The 17,181-nt window shown below is 39.5% G+C and overlaps 1 protein-coding gene across 8 annotated transcripts in view; it reads left to right on the top strand.

The window, feature by feature from the left end:
• Unc13b (unc-13 homolog B) overlaps positions 1 to 17,181 on the top strand; it is a 214,986-nt gene that overhangs the window by 29,819 nt on the left and 167,986 nt on the right. For all 8 annotated transcript variants that reach the window (XM_076935126.1, XM_076935124.1, XM_076935123.1 and 5 more), the window contains exons 2-4: positions 8,278 to 8,307; positions 11,838 to 11,937; positions 16,382 to 16,499. In XM_076935126.1, the coding sequence (XP_076791241.1) occupies positions 8,278 to 8,307; positions 11,838 to 11,937; positions 16,382 to 16,499 (248 nt within the window). The remainder of the gene's footprint in view (positions 1 to 8,277; positions 8,308 to 11,837; positions 11,938 to 16,381; positions 16,500 to 17,181) is intronic.

Raw genomic sequence — 17,181 nt, 5'->3', positions numbered from 1 at the left:
TGGAGACATGTGCTTGAGGTATGGTAGAGCATCTTTTGGGAATATGCCGAGGAGTGGTAATGCTGAGTCTTCAGGTAGAACTATTTCCAATTTTCTAAGGAACCGCCAGATTGATTTCCAGAGTGGTTGTTAACAGTTTGCAATACTGCCAGCAATATTTTTTACACACAATTTTTATTAGAAGATTTAAATGTATATGATGAGAACTAATGAGAGGAGGCATCAAAATACAAATGAAACAAAATGGAAATGGTTAATGTATAAAACCAGAAGAGCACAGCATACCCGCATCATGACACACCAGAGGAATAATTCTGGAAGTGAATCTGATCAGCACTTTCTACCAGAATATAATCAGGAATTAATAATATAAGGGCTGATGAGATGGTGCTCTGGGACTCATATGGTAGGAGAGAATCAACTCTAGGTTGTCCTCTGACCTCCACACATCTGCTGTGGCATGTGTGCATCTACACACACACACACACACACACACACACAAATAAATAAATAGCCGGGCAGTGGTGGCGCACGCCTTTAATCCCAGCACTTGGGAGGCAGAAGCAGGTGGATTTCTGAGTTCGAGGCCAGCCTGGTCTACAGAGTGAGTTCCAGGACAGCCAGGGCTATACAGAAAAACCCTGTCTCGAAAAACCAATAAATAAATAAATAAATAAATAAATAAATAAATAAATAGTGTAGTAATAAAATATATTGTGATATATATTGAGTGGTCATCTGTTAATCTAATCAAGCATGGCTTTTTGATGTTTTAAATGAGATTTATATAGGATAATTTTCTGCTGAAAGTAAATTCTTCTCTCCTAACCTTCTTTTGAACACCACTACTGAGCTATATCCCCAGCCCTTGGCATTTTGTTTTGTTTTTTGAAACAGGATTTTTCTGTATAGTCTTAGCTGTCCTGGCACTCACTATGTAGACCAGGCTGGCCTTGAATTCACAGAGATCTTCCTGCCTCTGCCTCCAACTGCTTCAATTAAAGGTATGTGTACCATGCCTGGCAAAAACCTTATGCAATTTGAGACAAAGTCTTGTTGCATAGCTCAGGCTGATCTCAAATTTATGAGTCTTTTGCTTCAGTCTCTTAAGCACTGGAATTAAAGTTGTACACCACTATGCCTGACTTAATATAACTTAATTTTTTAAGATTGTTTACTTTATTTTGTATATGTGAATGTTTTGCCTGAATGTATGTATACATACCAGATGCATGCCTGGTACCCTCAGAGATCAGAAGATGGCATTAGATCTCCTAGAACTGGAATTACAGATTATTGTGTGCTACCCTGTGGGTATTTGAACTTAAGTTCTCTACAAGGTGAGTCCAAGGACAGCCAGGGATGGTTATATCCAAAACAAAACAAAACAAAAACCCCCAAACAAAAGGGAAAACAAAATAAAAAGACAGTTGTGAAGGGATACAGGTGGTTCATACTTCTGAGTACTTTCTGTTCTTCCAGAGGACTTGGGTTCAGTTCCCAGCACCCAAGTAGTGGCTCACAATTGTTTGTAATTCCAGTTCTAGGGGATCTGACAGCTAGGCAGGCATCAAACAGGCATGTGTACACAGACACATATGTAGACAAAACACACATATTAAAAAACAAAGTTGTAAAGGCCAAGAGTAAACATGGAAAAGGTATTTGTCATTCTGTAAGAGAAGAATAAGTTTTTTTTACCATGTGATTTTCTTTTTTCATATTGAGTATTTTTTTCTCTCTTTGTGTGTTTGCATGGCAAGCCCTAAGTATTCAGTTTTGGAAGTTACTAAAGGAGGGGTGAGAAAAAAGACATCATGTCAAACAGTCTTCACAGTTTTGTCAGTTCCTGTGGTCAGTCAGTTAGCAGTTGTCATAGTACATCTTTATATTCAGATATTTGAGAGATGTGAAATTCAGTAAAACAATAGGCAAATTGATAGTTATAACAGTGTTTGATGGCATGAAATTGAAATAGGAATACATATATTTCCTACTTTTAAAGATGTTACCCTTCAAATAAAAAGGAAATAGAAGTTACTGCACTTAAGTGATAGACTTCTTTAATGCTAGGTTCTAAAGTAGGAGGGTAGAACCAACACCATATGGCTTGGCAAATTGTCTCATGATAGGTCAGGTGTGACCAGGCAGGTTAGCCATTCTTTGTGCTTAGAGAACCAGGTCACTGCTTGTGAGTCTGTGTGAATAGGATTATTTCTTATAATCTTGAGTGCCTGTAGCAGATTTGGTTCTATAGTAAGGTTAGAGAAACACAGGTACTAAAGTCAGGTTTTTTTGTTTGTTTTATTTTTGAGATATAGTCACATATTCTCTTATTTTTGCCTTTGTTTTTGGGAGCCTAGGGGAAAGTGTTCTGTCTGTGTCTTCTTTTTCTTTAGCTGACTTCAGGTTTTCATAATTGTCTGTAGTCTTTAGGAGCCTCAGTATTCTTTAATGACTGACTTATTTTCCCATACATCTTTTCTGCTTGATTTTTTTTTTTATACACAGGGTGGATAAGGATGTTTGGAATAAGCAAAAGAAACTTGTTCTGAATACTGCTATTTTGTTTTCAGACTCCATTCAATCATAGCGGGGAAACTAAGTTCAAGGTTCCAGGTCCTGGGGGAGCTTCTGTTGTTAGGAAACAGTTGTCTGAGTCCAGCCATCTCAAGGACAACGTCTCCATCTTGCTGACAGGGTTAAACTAAGTTCATGCTCCCAGGCTCAGGAACCAACTCCTATTCTGATTGGTAGAAAAATGTAACAATTACTTGGTACAGATGTTTATTATTTGCAAGCTTAAATATTCTGTGATATTCTGGCTTGTTGTTGCAGTTCAGATACTGAGTCTGTTTTGTAGCCTTGATAGATCAGTAGTTGTAACTTTAATTTTTTTTCAAACTTTATTTTTAATGATGGCTCTTAAATGCTTTTGCCTCCCTTTTAGCCCACCACCCACCAGAGGTAGTGGGAAAGAAAGGATAGAGGGGTATCTAGAAGTGGACCTGTTTAGACTAGTGGCAGCAGTTCATCCACTTGAAAACACTTCACAGGTACACCAGAAGTCCAGTTCAGTAGAGTCAACAAGACCTATCAGAGAAAGCCAGGTCTCAGTCTCGGAACAAGTTAGGAGGGACCAGGAGGAATGCCAAAGTTCTCAGCTGTGCCTTTCTCAGGGAAGCGAAGATCAGTGAAAACACAAGACCCACTAGCTCTATAAGCAAGCCAAGCTTAGCCTCCATCACTGTGCATTAAGTCCTGTTTATATCCTTCGAACATCACAAATCCTCTACAGGTCTTGCCTTAGCACATGTGTCTGTCTCAGCTGACATCACTCTGCCAATCAGCTTGTGTCCGAGGAAGCAACAAGAAACTGTAGTACATCACCAGAAGTTTTTTGGTACATTTCTCTCTATGTCCTGACAAATGGAGCTCAATTATGCAATGTAAGGCGGACCAATACATGTGTGTTGTTAGCAAAGACTCCTTCATTACGTGTCCTTTCATGTGCTTGTTTTAGCAGAACATTCTTTCTCCTGTGTCTGCTTCATCCAAATGTTCCTTCACAACTCTGACTTAGTTTTTCCACCTGTGTCCATTTCAGCTAAATGTTCCTTTGCATGTTTTCCCCAGCAAAACACCATCCAACTGACTTTCAAAGAACCCTTAAGGTTCCAGTTCAAGTAGTGGCTTGATTATAGTAAATTTTTGTCATTTGCATTGACTTGGTATTTGAGTTTTATTGGATTTAAGCAAGCCTCATAACAAGAAGGGATTTTGTGCTAGAGTCCTTAATAGCTTTGATTTTGAAAATAATAATTTTAAATTGGCTTCATAGTCAGTAAATTTGTTGTTAAATATGTTTTTGACATTGAGATTACAACATACAGTGTTTTCTTATTTATTTATGTATTTATTTATTTTTGAAGCAAGGTTTTATGGTAACCCAGTCTATCCTTGAACTTGCAATGTAGCCAAGGCTAGCCTTGAACTGTTGATCTTCCTGCCGCTACCTTTCAACGTCTGGGATTATAGGTATGTGCCATGTGCTTGACTCTGGTGTGTGTGTGTGTGTGTGTGTGTGTAACGTATATGTAATGGATTTGTTTGTTTTTGAGACACAGTCTCATTTAGTCCAGGCAGACCTCCCATTTGCTATATAGTTGAGGATGACCTTGAACTTCTGATCTTATTACCTCCATCTCCCAAGTACTGGGATTAGATCCAAGTACCACCTTGCCCAGTTTATTTGTTGTTTTAAACATGTTGAAGCCAGGTCTGTTGGTGCATATATTTATCCCAGCATTTGGGAGGCAGAGGCTGCCAGATCTCTATGAGTTTAAGGCTAGCCTAGTCTATATAGTGAGTTTCAGGACAGCCAGGGTTTCATAGTAGAATCTGTCTTAACACTCTCCCCCTAAAAAACCTGAGACAAACAAAACCAGAATACTCCAAGACAAACAACAACAAAAATCTCATTTTGAAAGTAATATGGATCTATTTTTAGACATGAACAACATAAGGATTTTATTTTTGAGACAGGGTCTTGTAGTGTAGGCTGGCCTAAAATTCACTGTTTAACTTAAGACTGTCCTTGAACTCTTGCTCTTTCGGCCCTCACCTCCCAAATGATGGGATTGAAGCATGTGCTACCTCATCCAGATCTAATGTAAGGACTTAACGAAAACTGTGAGCTGGGTATGGTGGCACACACGTTTAGTCCCAGCACTCAGGAGGCAGAGACAGGCAGATGTGAGGTTAAGGCCAGCCTGGTCTACAGAGCAAGTTCCAGGACAGCCAGAGCTACATGGTGAGACCCTGTCTCAGAAAACCCCACAAAACTAAAACTGGGACAGCCTCACATCTGAGTGGCTGTGGTCTCACTATGTAGCCATTGCTGGCCTAGAATTCCTTAAGTAGGGGTGGCTGGCCTAGAACTCAGAGATCTGCTTGCCTCTGCCTCTTAAGTGCTGGGCTTAAAGGTGTGTACCACTGTGCTCAACAGTTTTTTTTTTTTTTTTTTTTTAACTTTATGAGACAAGGTCTTATGTAACTTAGGGTTTTACATTGTGGGCCTCCTATCTTAGCCTCCCAAGTGCCGGGATTATACCATGCACATCATTGGGTCCATTTTCCCCTTCTGAGCTCTCTTCCTCTCTCTTCTCTATCCCCTGCCTTAAAAGCTGTAGTAATAGTGCTTCTCAGGATAGATTATTAGACACAATGATTAATCTATGATACCTAGTTATTAATTATAGTAAGATTACTTTCATTCTATGCAATGCTATTTTAATTTCCTCCCTTTCTCTTCTTTCTCTCCCTTTCTTTTTTTTTTTAATTTTTTTCTTTAATATTTATTTATTTATTTATTTAATGTATATGAGTACACTGTTGCTGTCTTCAGACACACTAGAAGAGGTCATCAGATCCCATTACAGATGGTTGTGAGCCACCATGTGGTTGCTGGGAATTGAACTCAAGACCTTTGGAAGAGCAGTCAGTGCTCTTAACCACTGAGCCATCACTCCAGCCCTTTCTCTCCCTTTCTTTTTGAGAATCTTTTATTTATTTTTATTTTTAAAGATTTATTTATTTATTTTATTTATATGAGTCATTGTAGCTGTTTTCAGACACACCAGAATTGGGCATCAGATCCTATTACATATAGTTGTGAGCCACCATGTGGTTGTTGGGATTTGAACTTAGGACCTCTGGGAGAGCAGTCAGTGAGTGCTCTTAACTGCTGAGCCATCTCTCCAGCCCCCCCGTTTTTAAAAATTTTTAAATTTTATGTGTATTGAGTTTTTTGCTTGCATGTATGTGTGCCCCATGTGTGTCCCTGGTGCCCTAGGAGGTCAGAAGAGGATGTAGGATTTCCTGAAATAGTCATAGATGGTTGTAAGCCACCAGGTAGGTGCTGAGAACTGAATCCAGGTTATCTGCAGTAGCAGCCAGTGCTCTCAGCCGATGAACCATCTCTTTAGCCCATTTATTCTTAAGTTGTTTATTAACTTTACTATCCTGATCTCAGCTTCCTCTCCCACCTTTCCTTCCAGGCCCTTCCTTCCTCCCTTTCTTCTCAGAAAAGGGGAGTCCTCTCATGGATATCACCAGCCTTGGCATATCAAGTTGCAGTAAGACTAGGTGCATTTTCTTCTATTGAGGCTAGACAGGGCAGCCCAGTTAAGGGAAAGGGATCCAAAGGCAGGCAGTGTAGCCAGAGACAGCCCCCTTTAGCACCATTTCTGAGACAGGATCTTACTGTGTAGTTCTGGCTGACCTAATGTAATCCAGGATGACCTCCAATTTACATAGATCCTCCTGGGATGCCAAGTGATAGGATTATAGGCATTGCCCAGTTCAACCAGATAATTTTTTAAAAATTTAACTAATATATTTTAAATTTTGTTGGTTATTTTTCATTTATGCTTATTTTTATTTATTTTAATTTTCATAGTTATTGCTAGTATAATGACAATTCAAAATATTTTAATTCTTATTAAACAATTTTTTTTTTTTTGGTTTTGTCTTCTGTTTTTAGAGACAGAGTTTCTCTGTGTAGCCTTGGCTGTCCTGGAACTTACTCTGTAGACCAGGTTGGCCTTGAACTCAAGAGATCCACAAGCCTTTGCCTCCCAAGTGCTGGGATCTAAGATGTGTGCCACCACCACCTAGCTTTTATTAAACATTTTAAAAACTATATTTATTTGATATGTATGTGTACATGCACCCGTGTGTGTGTGTGTGTGTGTGTGTGTGTGTGTGTGTGCATGCCAAAGTGTGTATATAACAGGAGATTAGGAGACAGTCTTTGGGAGTTGTCTTTCTTTTTTTACCAAATGGGTCCTAGAAATCAAACTCAAGTTGTCAGACATGGATATAAGCACCTTTATTCACTTGCTGTCTCGCTGGGCCTGCTGGGGTTTATGTAACTTTGAAGGAACTGTTGGGCTTGCCTCTGCTTTCTACTAGGATTTCAAGCAAGCACTACCAAGCCCAGCCGAAATGTGTTCTCTCTGACTGTTTCTGTCTGTCTCTCTCTCTCTCTTACAGACAGGTTTTCAGTATGTAGCTCTGGAACTCATTATGTAGATCAGGTTGGCTTTAAACTCATCCACTAGCCTCTGTCTTCTAAGCGCTGGGATTAAAGGTATGCTCCACATGACATGCTTTACTTTCTCCATGTTTATGAAAAAGAATATTTGGGCAGAAAATCTGACTTTATGTGAGATTACAAAAGACATTCTTTGGATCAATAAAAAGAAATAGATTTTAGTCATAATGAGTACTGACTGAAATGGAGATGAACTTGTGGAAAGTCCTAAGTGACTTAGCTCTTGGAAGTACTAAGCCACCTACCTTAGCTAGGTCAGCTAAGGGAGGCTTTTATTTGTAGTGTAGAGCATGGAGAGAGGCAGACTTTCTATGCATTGTACTACAACCCATCCCACCAACCCTCCCCCCCCCCGGGGGGGGCAGTTTGTCCTCAATCTTCGTGGGTTGAGTTTGCTTCTTTTTTATTTACTCTGTAGCACAGGCTGGTCTTGAACTTGCAGCAGCTCTCCTGTCTCAGGCTTCTGAGTGCTAGGATTCCAGACTTGAGCCATTAGTCCAGCTCTGACAGTTCCCTTGCATGTGTAGTTCTTGGCTTCCCCCTGAAGCTGCAAGTACAGCTCTGGTTGTAGGATTCTTTCTTGTGCAGCTCCCTGCCTATTCTTTAGAAGCAGTTCCATGTCATTATGGACAGGAGCCCCTCATGATACCTGCTTGGTCTTAGAAGTCACTTCCCACTCTCGTTTTAAAACCTATTGTCGGGCTGGAGAGATGGCTCAGTGGCTAAGAGCACTGACTGCTCTTCCAGAGGTCCTGAGTTCAATTCCCAGCAACCACATAGTGGCTCACAACCATCTGTAATGGAGATCTGATGCCCTCTTCTGGTGTGTCTGAAAACAGTGACAGGACAAGTGTACTCATATACATACAATAAATATATCTTTTAAAAAAAACTATTGTCTATCTTTTTCCTGATATACTCTTGTTTTAGCAGAATGAAGTGGAGGGATTTTCCTTTAAAAAATTTATTTATTACCTTTTATGTTTGGCTAAGGATAGAATTCAAGGTCTCATACATGCTAGCTAAGTGAAAGACATCTAACATAAAACAGATCAACTGCCATTTGGCTTTCTCTGCCTCCTTGTTAGGAGGTAGGAATAGATATTTTTCATGGAGTATGAGATCGGGTTTCTAATCTTACCTCTTTTGTTTTCTTGCAGTTAAAAGAGCCAAATTCCAGGGTTCACCAGGTAAGTCTGGTCTTCCTTGCTTTCAACACTTCCATGCTTGCTGTGATTTAAGACAGTCTGCTAAAAAATCTATATGTGTGTGAGTGTGTGTGTGTGTGTGTGTGTGTGTGTGTGTATGTATGTATGTGCAGGACTCCAAGGAGGCCAGAAGAGGGTGTCATATCCCCTGGAACCGGAATTACAGGTGGTTGTAAGCTGCCATGTGGGTGCTGGGAACTGAACCTCGGTGGCTCAGGGATAAATCACTTGTTATGCAAGTTTGATGACCTGAGGAGATTCAGCTTGGGAGATTCTGTTCTTTCTCTACCATACGGTTTCCAGAGAATGAACCCAGGTTGTGTAGGCTTCATATCAGGTACCTCTACCTGCTGAGCCATCTTGCTGGCCCCTCAAAAGCAATCTTAAAACAGAATCATTAATTATAAACTAGGCATGGCAATATGTTTGTATAATCCTATTACTTGGGAGTCTGGTGCAAGAGGATTGCTTGTCCAGGTCAGCCTGGGCTACATAGAGACCCTATCTTAGAAAGATTAAAAAAATTAATGATTTCATTTAGCTAACTACTTAAATGCATTGATTTAATTTGCTAAGGTAATTCATGAAATTATTATTCCATTGCTATAAAACATTTAACTTTGTTTACCTGTATTTTTATCTGTATTAATCAATGAAAAGTTTATCCATTGAAGTTATTTCTTCTCTCTTGCCAATCCTATTATACTATACTTTAAATTTTTATTTTTATTAATTTTATGTTTTCTGTGTGTACATGTGTGTGTGCTCATACATGCTCATGCCACAGCAAGTGTGTGGAGTTAGAGGATAGCTTTTGGAAGTTAGTTCTGATCTTTGCTCATATGGATTCTAGGGATCAAATCTAGGATTGAAGTTGTATTCTTGGTGGCACCCACCCTTGTCTACCAAAGTCATCTTTAAATTTATTTTAAGTTTTAGATTTCTTTGTGAGATGGGTCTTACACAGCCCATGGTGGCCTTGAGTTTGTAATATAGCTAAGGATGACTTTGAACTTGAGATCACCTTGTCTTCCCCTCTATAGTGTTGGGATTATAGGTAGGCACCACCATTCCTGCTATGTATGCATGGAGGCCAGATGTGATCTTGAGTCTCTTTTTCAAATTGCTTTCCACTTCAGTTTTTTGAGACAGGCTCTCTCTGAGCATGGAGCTCCCCAGTTGACTAGACTAGATGGTTAGCAAGCCTCTGGGGTCCTCCTATTTCTAACTTCCAACTGCTAGGATTACAAGTGTGTACCACACAGCCTGTAAAAAGATTTAAATTTTATTTAACCTTGGGACTTCACATGCTAGAAGATGCTCTGCCACTTAGCCCTGTCTTCCCAGCTCAAGTTTAAGATCTCTTTTTTCTTTTTTTTTCAAGATTTATTTATTTTTTATTTATATGAGTACACTGCAGCCGTCTTCAGACACTTCAGACCACCATGTGATTGCTGGGAATTGAACTCAGGACCTCTGGAAGAGCAGTTCATGCTCTTAACTACTGAGCCATCTCTCCAGCATCCAAGTTTAAAATCTTATGATGCAAAATTTACTTCAGATTTCAGAAGTATAGCTGGGTGCTCCAGGCCTTGGCATCTATGAGACCCTCTAGCTGGGATATATATATATATATATATATATATATATATATATATATATATATATATATATATAAATTTTTATTAGTTTATAGATGTTGAAATTAAAATATCAATACAACATTTCTTCCTGTTCCTTTTTGGGGAAAAAAACCTTTTAATCACCTAATTATTCCTCAGAAGGTTACTGCTGTATTGAGCTCAGTCTTTCTTTTTTTTTTTATTAGATATTTTATTTACACTTCAGATGCCATCCCCTTTCCCCATTCCCTCCCTTAGAAAACCCCTATCCCATGCCCCCTTTTCCTTTTTGCATTTACACATTTTTAAAAAAATGTTAATCATAGGCTTTATAAGTTTGGTATTGTTCAATCAGAGGTGTAACCCACTACCCAACCTAGATATAACCACTATCTTTGACTGGTGGAGATACATGAACATCTGCCTCCCTGTCTCCCCCCTCTTTCTCTCTCTCATCACCTAGCTTCTACTCTCCTTCTTCTCCTCCTCTTCTTACTCCATCTCTTCCTCTCAGTACTCCTCCCACCTTAGCTCCTCCTACATATCACCCTTCCTGTTAAAATGAAACTTTTCTCTCAAAATACAATTAGAGCATAATTATGCCAATTTGTACCAGTGAGGTACAAGATAGTCCTAATACCCAGTACATCCTTTTGTTGACTAACCAGCACCTCTGTCGTCGGACAGTTACTTTCTGCTCCTTTCATGAGGATACTCGGGATCTGAACTCAGGTCCTCATGCTTGTGCAATAAGCATTTTACCCACTGAGCCATCTCCCTATTTCTTTGTTTCCGCTTTTGAAATAGTCTTGCCTTGTAGCCTAGGCTGGCCTGAAATGTGAGCTCTTCCTGTCTCAGTTTCCTCACCTGGATAAAACCACATGCCTTTGGAATGATTGGCAAGTGTGGCAGTACTCATTTTCTCACATCGTCTAACAGTAGGGAATTGTTTTAAGCAGTATTTGGAATTTTGATGAGTTAACACGATAGCTTTTTTTTTCCTATCATGAAATGTTTTTCTTAATATAGAAAGCAAACCCTGAGGCCACATGTGGTTGTACACACTTGTGCTACTACTGAGTAGGCTGAAGCAGGTGAGTCTTGAGTTCAAAGTCAGCATAGAAAATTTTAATACAGCCTGGACTGCATAGTCAGACTGTTTAACATGCAGGGGTTCAGATCTGAGGTTTCAGGGTTGGGTTACTCCCTTTGATTTGTACTTAGTTTCTCCTCTCAGAGAATTTCCTTTTTTCAACTTTATGATAATGTCTCTTTTCATGTAAACTATAAATCAAGCTTGAAATCCAGTTCTTTCATTACATTTTCCCCTTCAGTTTGTGTCCTTATCAAGGGCTCTGCAGCTGTTACCCCTTTTTGGATTCTGTGTATACACACACACACACACACACACACACACACACACATTTTTTTTGGAGGATCTCATGTAGCCAAGATGACCTTGAACTTGCAGTGTAGCTCCTGACTCACCTGTGCCTCCTGAGTGGTCCTGGGATTGTGGATATTTATCATAATCATATCTTCCCCCCAAATATGTGTCTTACAATTCTGCTGTGCCTTGAATTATACAACACATAGCTTCAGTTTTAATTGTACATTTAATTTGGTATCACTTAATTCCATTTATGTTTTAAAAATTCATGTGTATGGGTGTTTTGCTTGTATGTCTGCCTATATACCACATGTATACCTGGTGCCCATGGAAGCAAGAGGAGGATGTTGGATCTCCTGGATGGAACTCTTCTCTTGAAGAGCGGCCACTGCTCTTGAATACTGTATCCAGCCTCTGGTATTATGTAATTTTAAGGGCTTTGTGAAAGTGAGTAATAATCAGAATACTATTAACGTTTGTTTTTTTGCAATTTTTCAAAGATAAATTTAACACATACGTGACCCTGAAAGTCCAGAACGTGAAGAGCACAACTGTAGCAGTTCGTGGTGATCAGCCTTCCTGGGAGCAAGATTTCATGTTGTAAGCACTTTGCTGAAGTGTTTGTGTACACTTCACAAACATTCTGTCATGGTCATAAGTCAACGATATCCAATGAAACAATTTAGTTACTGAGTCTGTGTATGGCAGTGACGTATTAACATGTGCTGTGTATTTTTTAATCTGTAGCTTTAGAGGAGCAAGTGAGGCTTGTAGTGAAGTACATTGCAGGTTTTTTTTTTGTTTCATTGATTCATAATTTATTCTCGGAGATGAATGATGAATATCAGTAACCCGAGATAACATAGTAAGTTAAGAATACTTCCTGCTCAGATTTTCTCACAGGTCAGAATTCAGATGCACTCCAGTGCACTTAGCCTAATATCAAATGTAACTTTGTCTTTGGTCCTTAGAGATTCTCTAAGGACATGTGGCTACGTTTGTTCTAGAATGTGCATATACCTAAATTATTTCCTAAGAGCACGACATCTAAAACCTTTTCCATTCTTGACATATTTTTCCCTGAAAATTTTTTAATTGACTCTGAGTATATAGGTATATAAGATAGGTATATAAGTCAAGCATTTACAATATAAGTTTAACATTTTAGGGCTTAGAAAATAGCTCAGTTGATAAGTATTTGCTTAGCATGCTAGAGGCCATGGGTTTCATCCCTAGCACCTCAGCTCCTCTAAAAGTCTTTTCTTTTGGACTAAGTATATAGTTCATTCTTTGTGATAAAAACCCTAGGTTCAGTTATCAGCACTGAAAAAAAAATTAGAATAAAATAAAACATTATCTTTTAAACAACCCTTTGTAGATGAAAACAGGCTGTGTATAAATGAGATGTATGTGCCTGTTTACTTTGTATGAAACCCGTCTTTAGAAACAGCAAGCCTCAAGATAAAACATCTTAGCATGGATACAGTGAAAAGATAAAACTTCTGAGTTTCCATGCAGAGGGATGACACAGTTAAACTGTGATGATTGTGTAGGAGAGAAAAAGGTTGTTTGTGTAATAAAACAGTACAATCCATAGCAAACAGTAGTCTTGAACCCGAGGCACATTCCAGGCCACATTCTTTGGCATTGGTGGCACAGTGGTGTGCACAGTACAAAGCTGTGGGGATCACAGGCTAGCATTGCTGGAAACACCTCAGATTTATTACATTGCACTTTGATTTTGAGTTAGTGTTCCAGCATCATATGTTGAGGAACTTCTCAGGTTTTTTTGACCCTCCAAATTCAATTCTGTGGCCACCATACGGCATGCTAACTCAGCTGTGTATGTAGAACTGTGCATGGGACTCCTGGGGATGAAAGGAGTGTGCCACCACCACCCAGCGATTTCTTCACTTTACACATAGGCTTTGTTAGCCCTCCCTCCCTCCCTCCCTCCCTCTCTCCCTCCCTCCCTCCCTTCCTTTCTTCCTTCCTTCTTCTACTCTGTCCCTCGTGTTATTAGTAGCTCCATTGCTGATCTGTTTCCTTTGTTTTTCTTCTTCTTTTAACCTCTGCCCCCTCAATATATATAGCTCTAGCTATCTACATATAGATTATTATACTGTGTTACTCATTTATTCATTAATTTATGCTTTGGCAACAAGGGCTGATGTAGCCCAGGCTACCCTCAAGTTCACTAAATTGCTGGGCATGATTTGGAACTTCTGATCTTTGAGGCCTCATTATTGGTGCGCTCTCTCTCTCTCTCTCTCTCTCTCTCTCTCTCTATATCTCTATGTCTGTCTCTGTGTGTGTGTGTGTGTGTGTGTGTGGTGTGTGTGTGTGGTGTGTGTGTGTTTTGAGACATTATAGCCTAGGGTTACCTGAAACTCAGTACTAAGACACTGGCCTCTAGGTTGCAGGAATTCTCCTGCTTCAAGATCTACAATAACAAGCATGTTTTACCATACCCAGCTTATGTTGTTTATATTTAATATTTCTATATCTTGTAGCTAGCACTTATAATTATTCATTTTTATTATTATTTGAGGACCAAACTCAGGGCCTATTCATGCTAGTTAGAACTCCACAACTGAGCTATATGTTCCAGCCCTTAGATTGTTCGTTATTTAAAGACTACATTTCACTTATTGGAATGAGTGTTCTTGGCTCAGAGTGTTGTATACACATGTTCCCATATGCCCTTGATTGAGTTAATTAAGAAGGAAAAGAAATTTCCTTTCGACTGTGGGGTCAAGCATAGAGTTCTGACTTTTTCATTGTACGTTCTGAGCATACATACATGAGAGGAGTGGCTCATAGAAATCTGTGAAGAATAGATTTTTTTTTTCTCTGTCAATGTCAAACTGCTAAAGAATTTGGGCTATTTCTTTTATCTGGTAGCTTGAGATGCAAATTAGGAGTTGCATTGGGACTATCACGTATACATCCCCACCAAAAAATTTCTTTTTAGATTCAAATGAAAGACACTTCACATAGGTTTGCAGATGTTGTACATACTTTTCTAGTCTGCTTCATTAGGTGAACAAACTTTGTGATGAAAAGCTCAGTTTCCCCACTGCCTAAGTTATTGGTTGGTTAAGTACCTAGCCTGTGGCTTCGGACACTTCTCCAAAAATTTCTGGAGACAAGAACTGGTCTGATGTTACATGTCTTCCCCAAAATACCAATTATTTATGTGTGTGAGTGTGAGTGTGTGTGAGTGAGTGTGAGTGTGTGAGTGAGTGTGAGTGTGTGAGTGAGTGTGAGTGTGTGAGTGAGTGTGAGTGTGTGAGTGTGTGTGTGTGAGTGTGTGTGTGCAGTGCTTGACAAATATTAATTGAACAGGTAAGTGAGCTCATCAGTATACTCTGTGCTCTACTGCATTTGTAAAAGGAATGTTTTTTTCTTTGCTTCACTTTATACTTACAACATAGTTGGCATGATTTCTATGTTTGTAAGTCCACACTCGTAGTGCATTTGAGACCATTTGAGATGACAGAGAGCCCAAGCTTTCTCTAAAGCACACACTTAACATGCACTGAAATGAGTAGCTCATATTTTTCTGGGTAATGTCTTTCTGAATTTTGTATTTATAGCATCCATTTCTCACCGTCTTGCTTTTCTCTTTAAATCAGCTTGTGTTTCAACAAAAGCTTTCTGGAGAATGTTCTTAGCACTGACATGTGGATTTTTTTGTTTTATCCTAGCATTGTGGTTGTACTTGTGATAGCTCTTCCAAGCCAGAGTTCTGCCATATTTGATACTGCTTTTATCTTATGCTTTCTTACTGCTGGAGATGAAACCCAGGGCCTACACGTTAGACAGCTACTCTATTATCCGGCACCCCGCTAAAGCCATGTGTACTTAGGACCCTTTTCTTCCTGGCTGCTGTTTCATAAATCTTGTAAGCAGACTTTTCTTCCTGAAAGTTCCCTGTATGTATTTCATAGATCTAAGTTAAGGCCACGATAGTACTACTAATAAAACATAAGGTTGTGCACAGCAGAAGTCTAGGCAGGCCTGAAAGGAATGCCTGGATCACTTGACCTTATGTTTTTGGGATGCTGCATTGGTCTGACCATGATTGTATCTCCAGAGGGCCGAGGACAAACAAAGGTCCTTTGCTTCCTTTCTTCTTGTGAACCTTCCTCCCTACTTTTTCTCCCTTTCCTTTCCCACTTTTACTGAGATATAATCAGTATATAGAACTAGAACTGTTGTGTACAGAGCATGGGGACATTGAGCACACACATGCACTTGATTTACCATCACCATAGTCAAGGTAATACATGTTCCATTACCTCCAACAGCTTCTTTGTGAACCATCCCCCAACCGTGGTGCTAACTACACTTAAAATGAAATTTACTCTATTAAAAAGTTTTCTTTATTTAGAACTGGGGACAGAACTCAGTGCCTTGTGCATGCTAGACAAGTATTCTACCACTGAGCTGTTCCTCCAGATACCCCTAACAAAATTTCAAGTTTACAGTAATTTTTTGTTAACAGTAGGTCTCTAGAACGTTTCTTGAATCATATACTAAATGCATTTTTTTGGAAACCCTATCGAAACAGTAGCAATAAAATATGAAAACAAATTCATTTTCTTCTTCCTTCCCTCCATCCCTCCCTCTGTCCCTCTCTCTTTCAATCTCCCTCTCTCTTTCAATCTCCCTCCCTCTTTCAATCTCCCTCTCTCTTTCAATCTCCCTCTTTCTTTCAATCTCCCTCTCTCTTTCAATCTCCCTCCCTCATTCCTCCTTATCCTCCAGAGTCTATATAGTACTGGCTGGCTTTGAACTTGGTCTCAGCCTCCTGAATTCTGGAATTATGGGCATATTTAGCTATAAAAGTGTTATTCTATAGAAATGTGTTATAAGTTCCTAGAAGTCTAAAGGGTACTTGTAGCATTTGGGAATACCCTAATTTCCCCTAAAATAAGGTGTTTGTGAAAAGTGTTCAAGGCTAGCAAACAGGGAATTACAGTATTTTCTTTCCTGTTATCTAGCTCTCCTCAAAGGACTCCTTTTTTTCCCCCATTAGTGAGATCAGTCGTCTGGATCTGGGTCTAAGCGTGGAGGTGTGGAACAAAGGATTGATATGGGACACAATGGTGGGGACCGTGTGGATCGCACTGAAGACAATCCGTCAGTCGGATGAGGTTAGTTAGTGTGCTGCCTGTTTGGAAGTTGGTTGTGGCCTTTGCCTTCCCTCATCTTAGCTCCACCTCAGCTGATATTTATCCATGCACACCTGTTCTTTTCTAAGTAGAGGGCACATGGCCCCACCATTTCTCACCTCTCCCAAAGGCTTAGGAGTTGTCTGTAAGCTGCCCTTCCCTATGCCCTCTGGCTCATCTTAGCGATTCCTCAGCACCACTTAATCCTGTGAGAAATCCTGTCTAAGGAATGTGTATGTGGTCTCTGATTCTCATCTTAGACACTGTCCTGGGAAGAGCACCATTAAACTTCCTTAGCCAATTGGCTGGATACGATTTTGGGGCCTATTTTTCTAAGCTACTCCCCAGGCAACTATTTTCAGATTTCTTCTGTATATAATACTATTGGAATTTATGAAATTATCAGATGTGGTTGGTAGGTATTTATGTTGTGGCTACTCATTTTCAGGTTGAATTTAGTCTACTTTCCTGGATTCGACTTAGATATAACTATTTCCCCATTGGCTTTGTATTTAGCAGAGTGACTCTATTACTGTTTAGATTGACTGTGCAGTAGAAACTTTCTCTGGCAGTGGGGAAATAGAGAGCATGACATCATTGTCTATATTTCTTTGAGTTCTAAGTCTCTATGACTATAGGCAGAAGAACAGCTCATTTCCATGGC

Source organism: Arvicanthis niloticus, chromosome 5 (assembly GCF_011762505.2).
Source record: "Arvicanthis niloticus isolate mArvNil1 chromosome 5, mArvNil1.pat.X, whole genome shotgun sequence".
Classification (NCBI taxonomy): domain Eukaryota; kingdom Metazoa; phylum Chordata; class Mammalia; order Rodentia; family Muridae; genus Arvicanthis; species Arvicanthis niloticus.
Note: the sequence above shows the minus strand (reverse complement) of the source record. Positions and strands in the feature narration are given on the sequence as shown.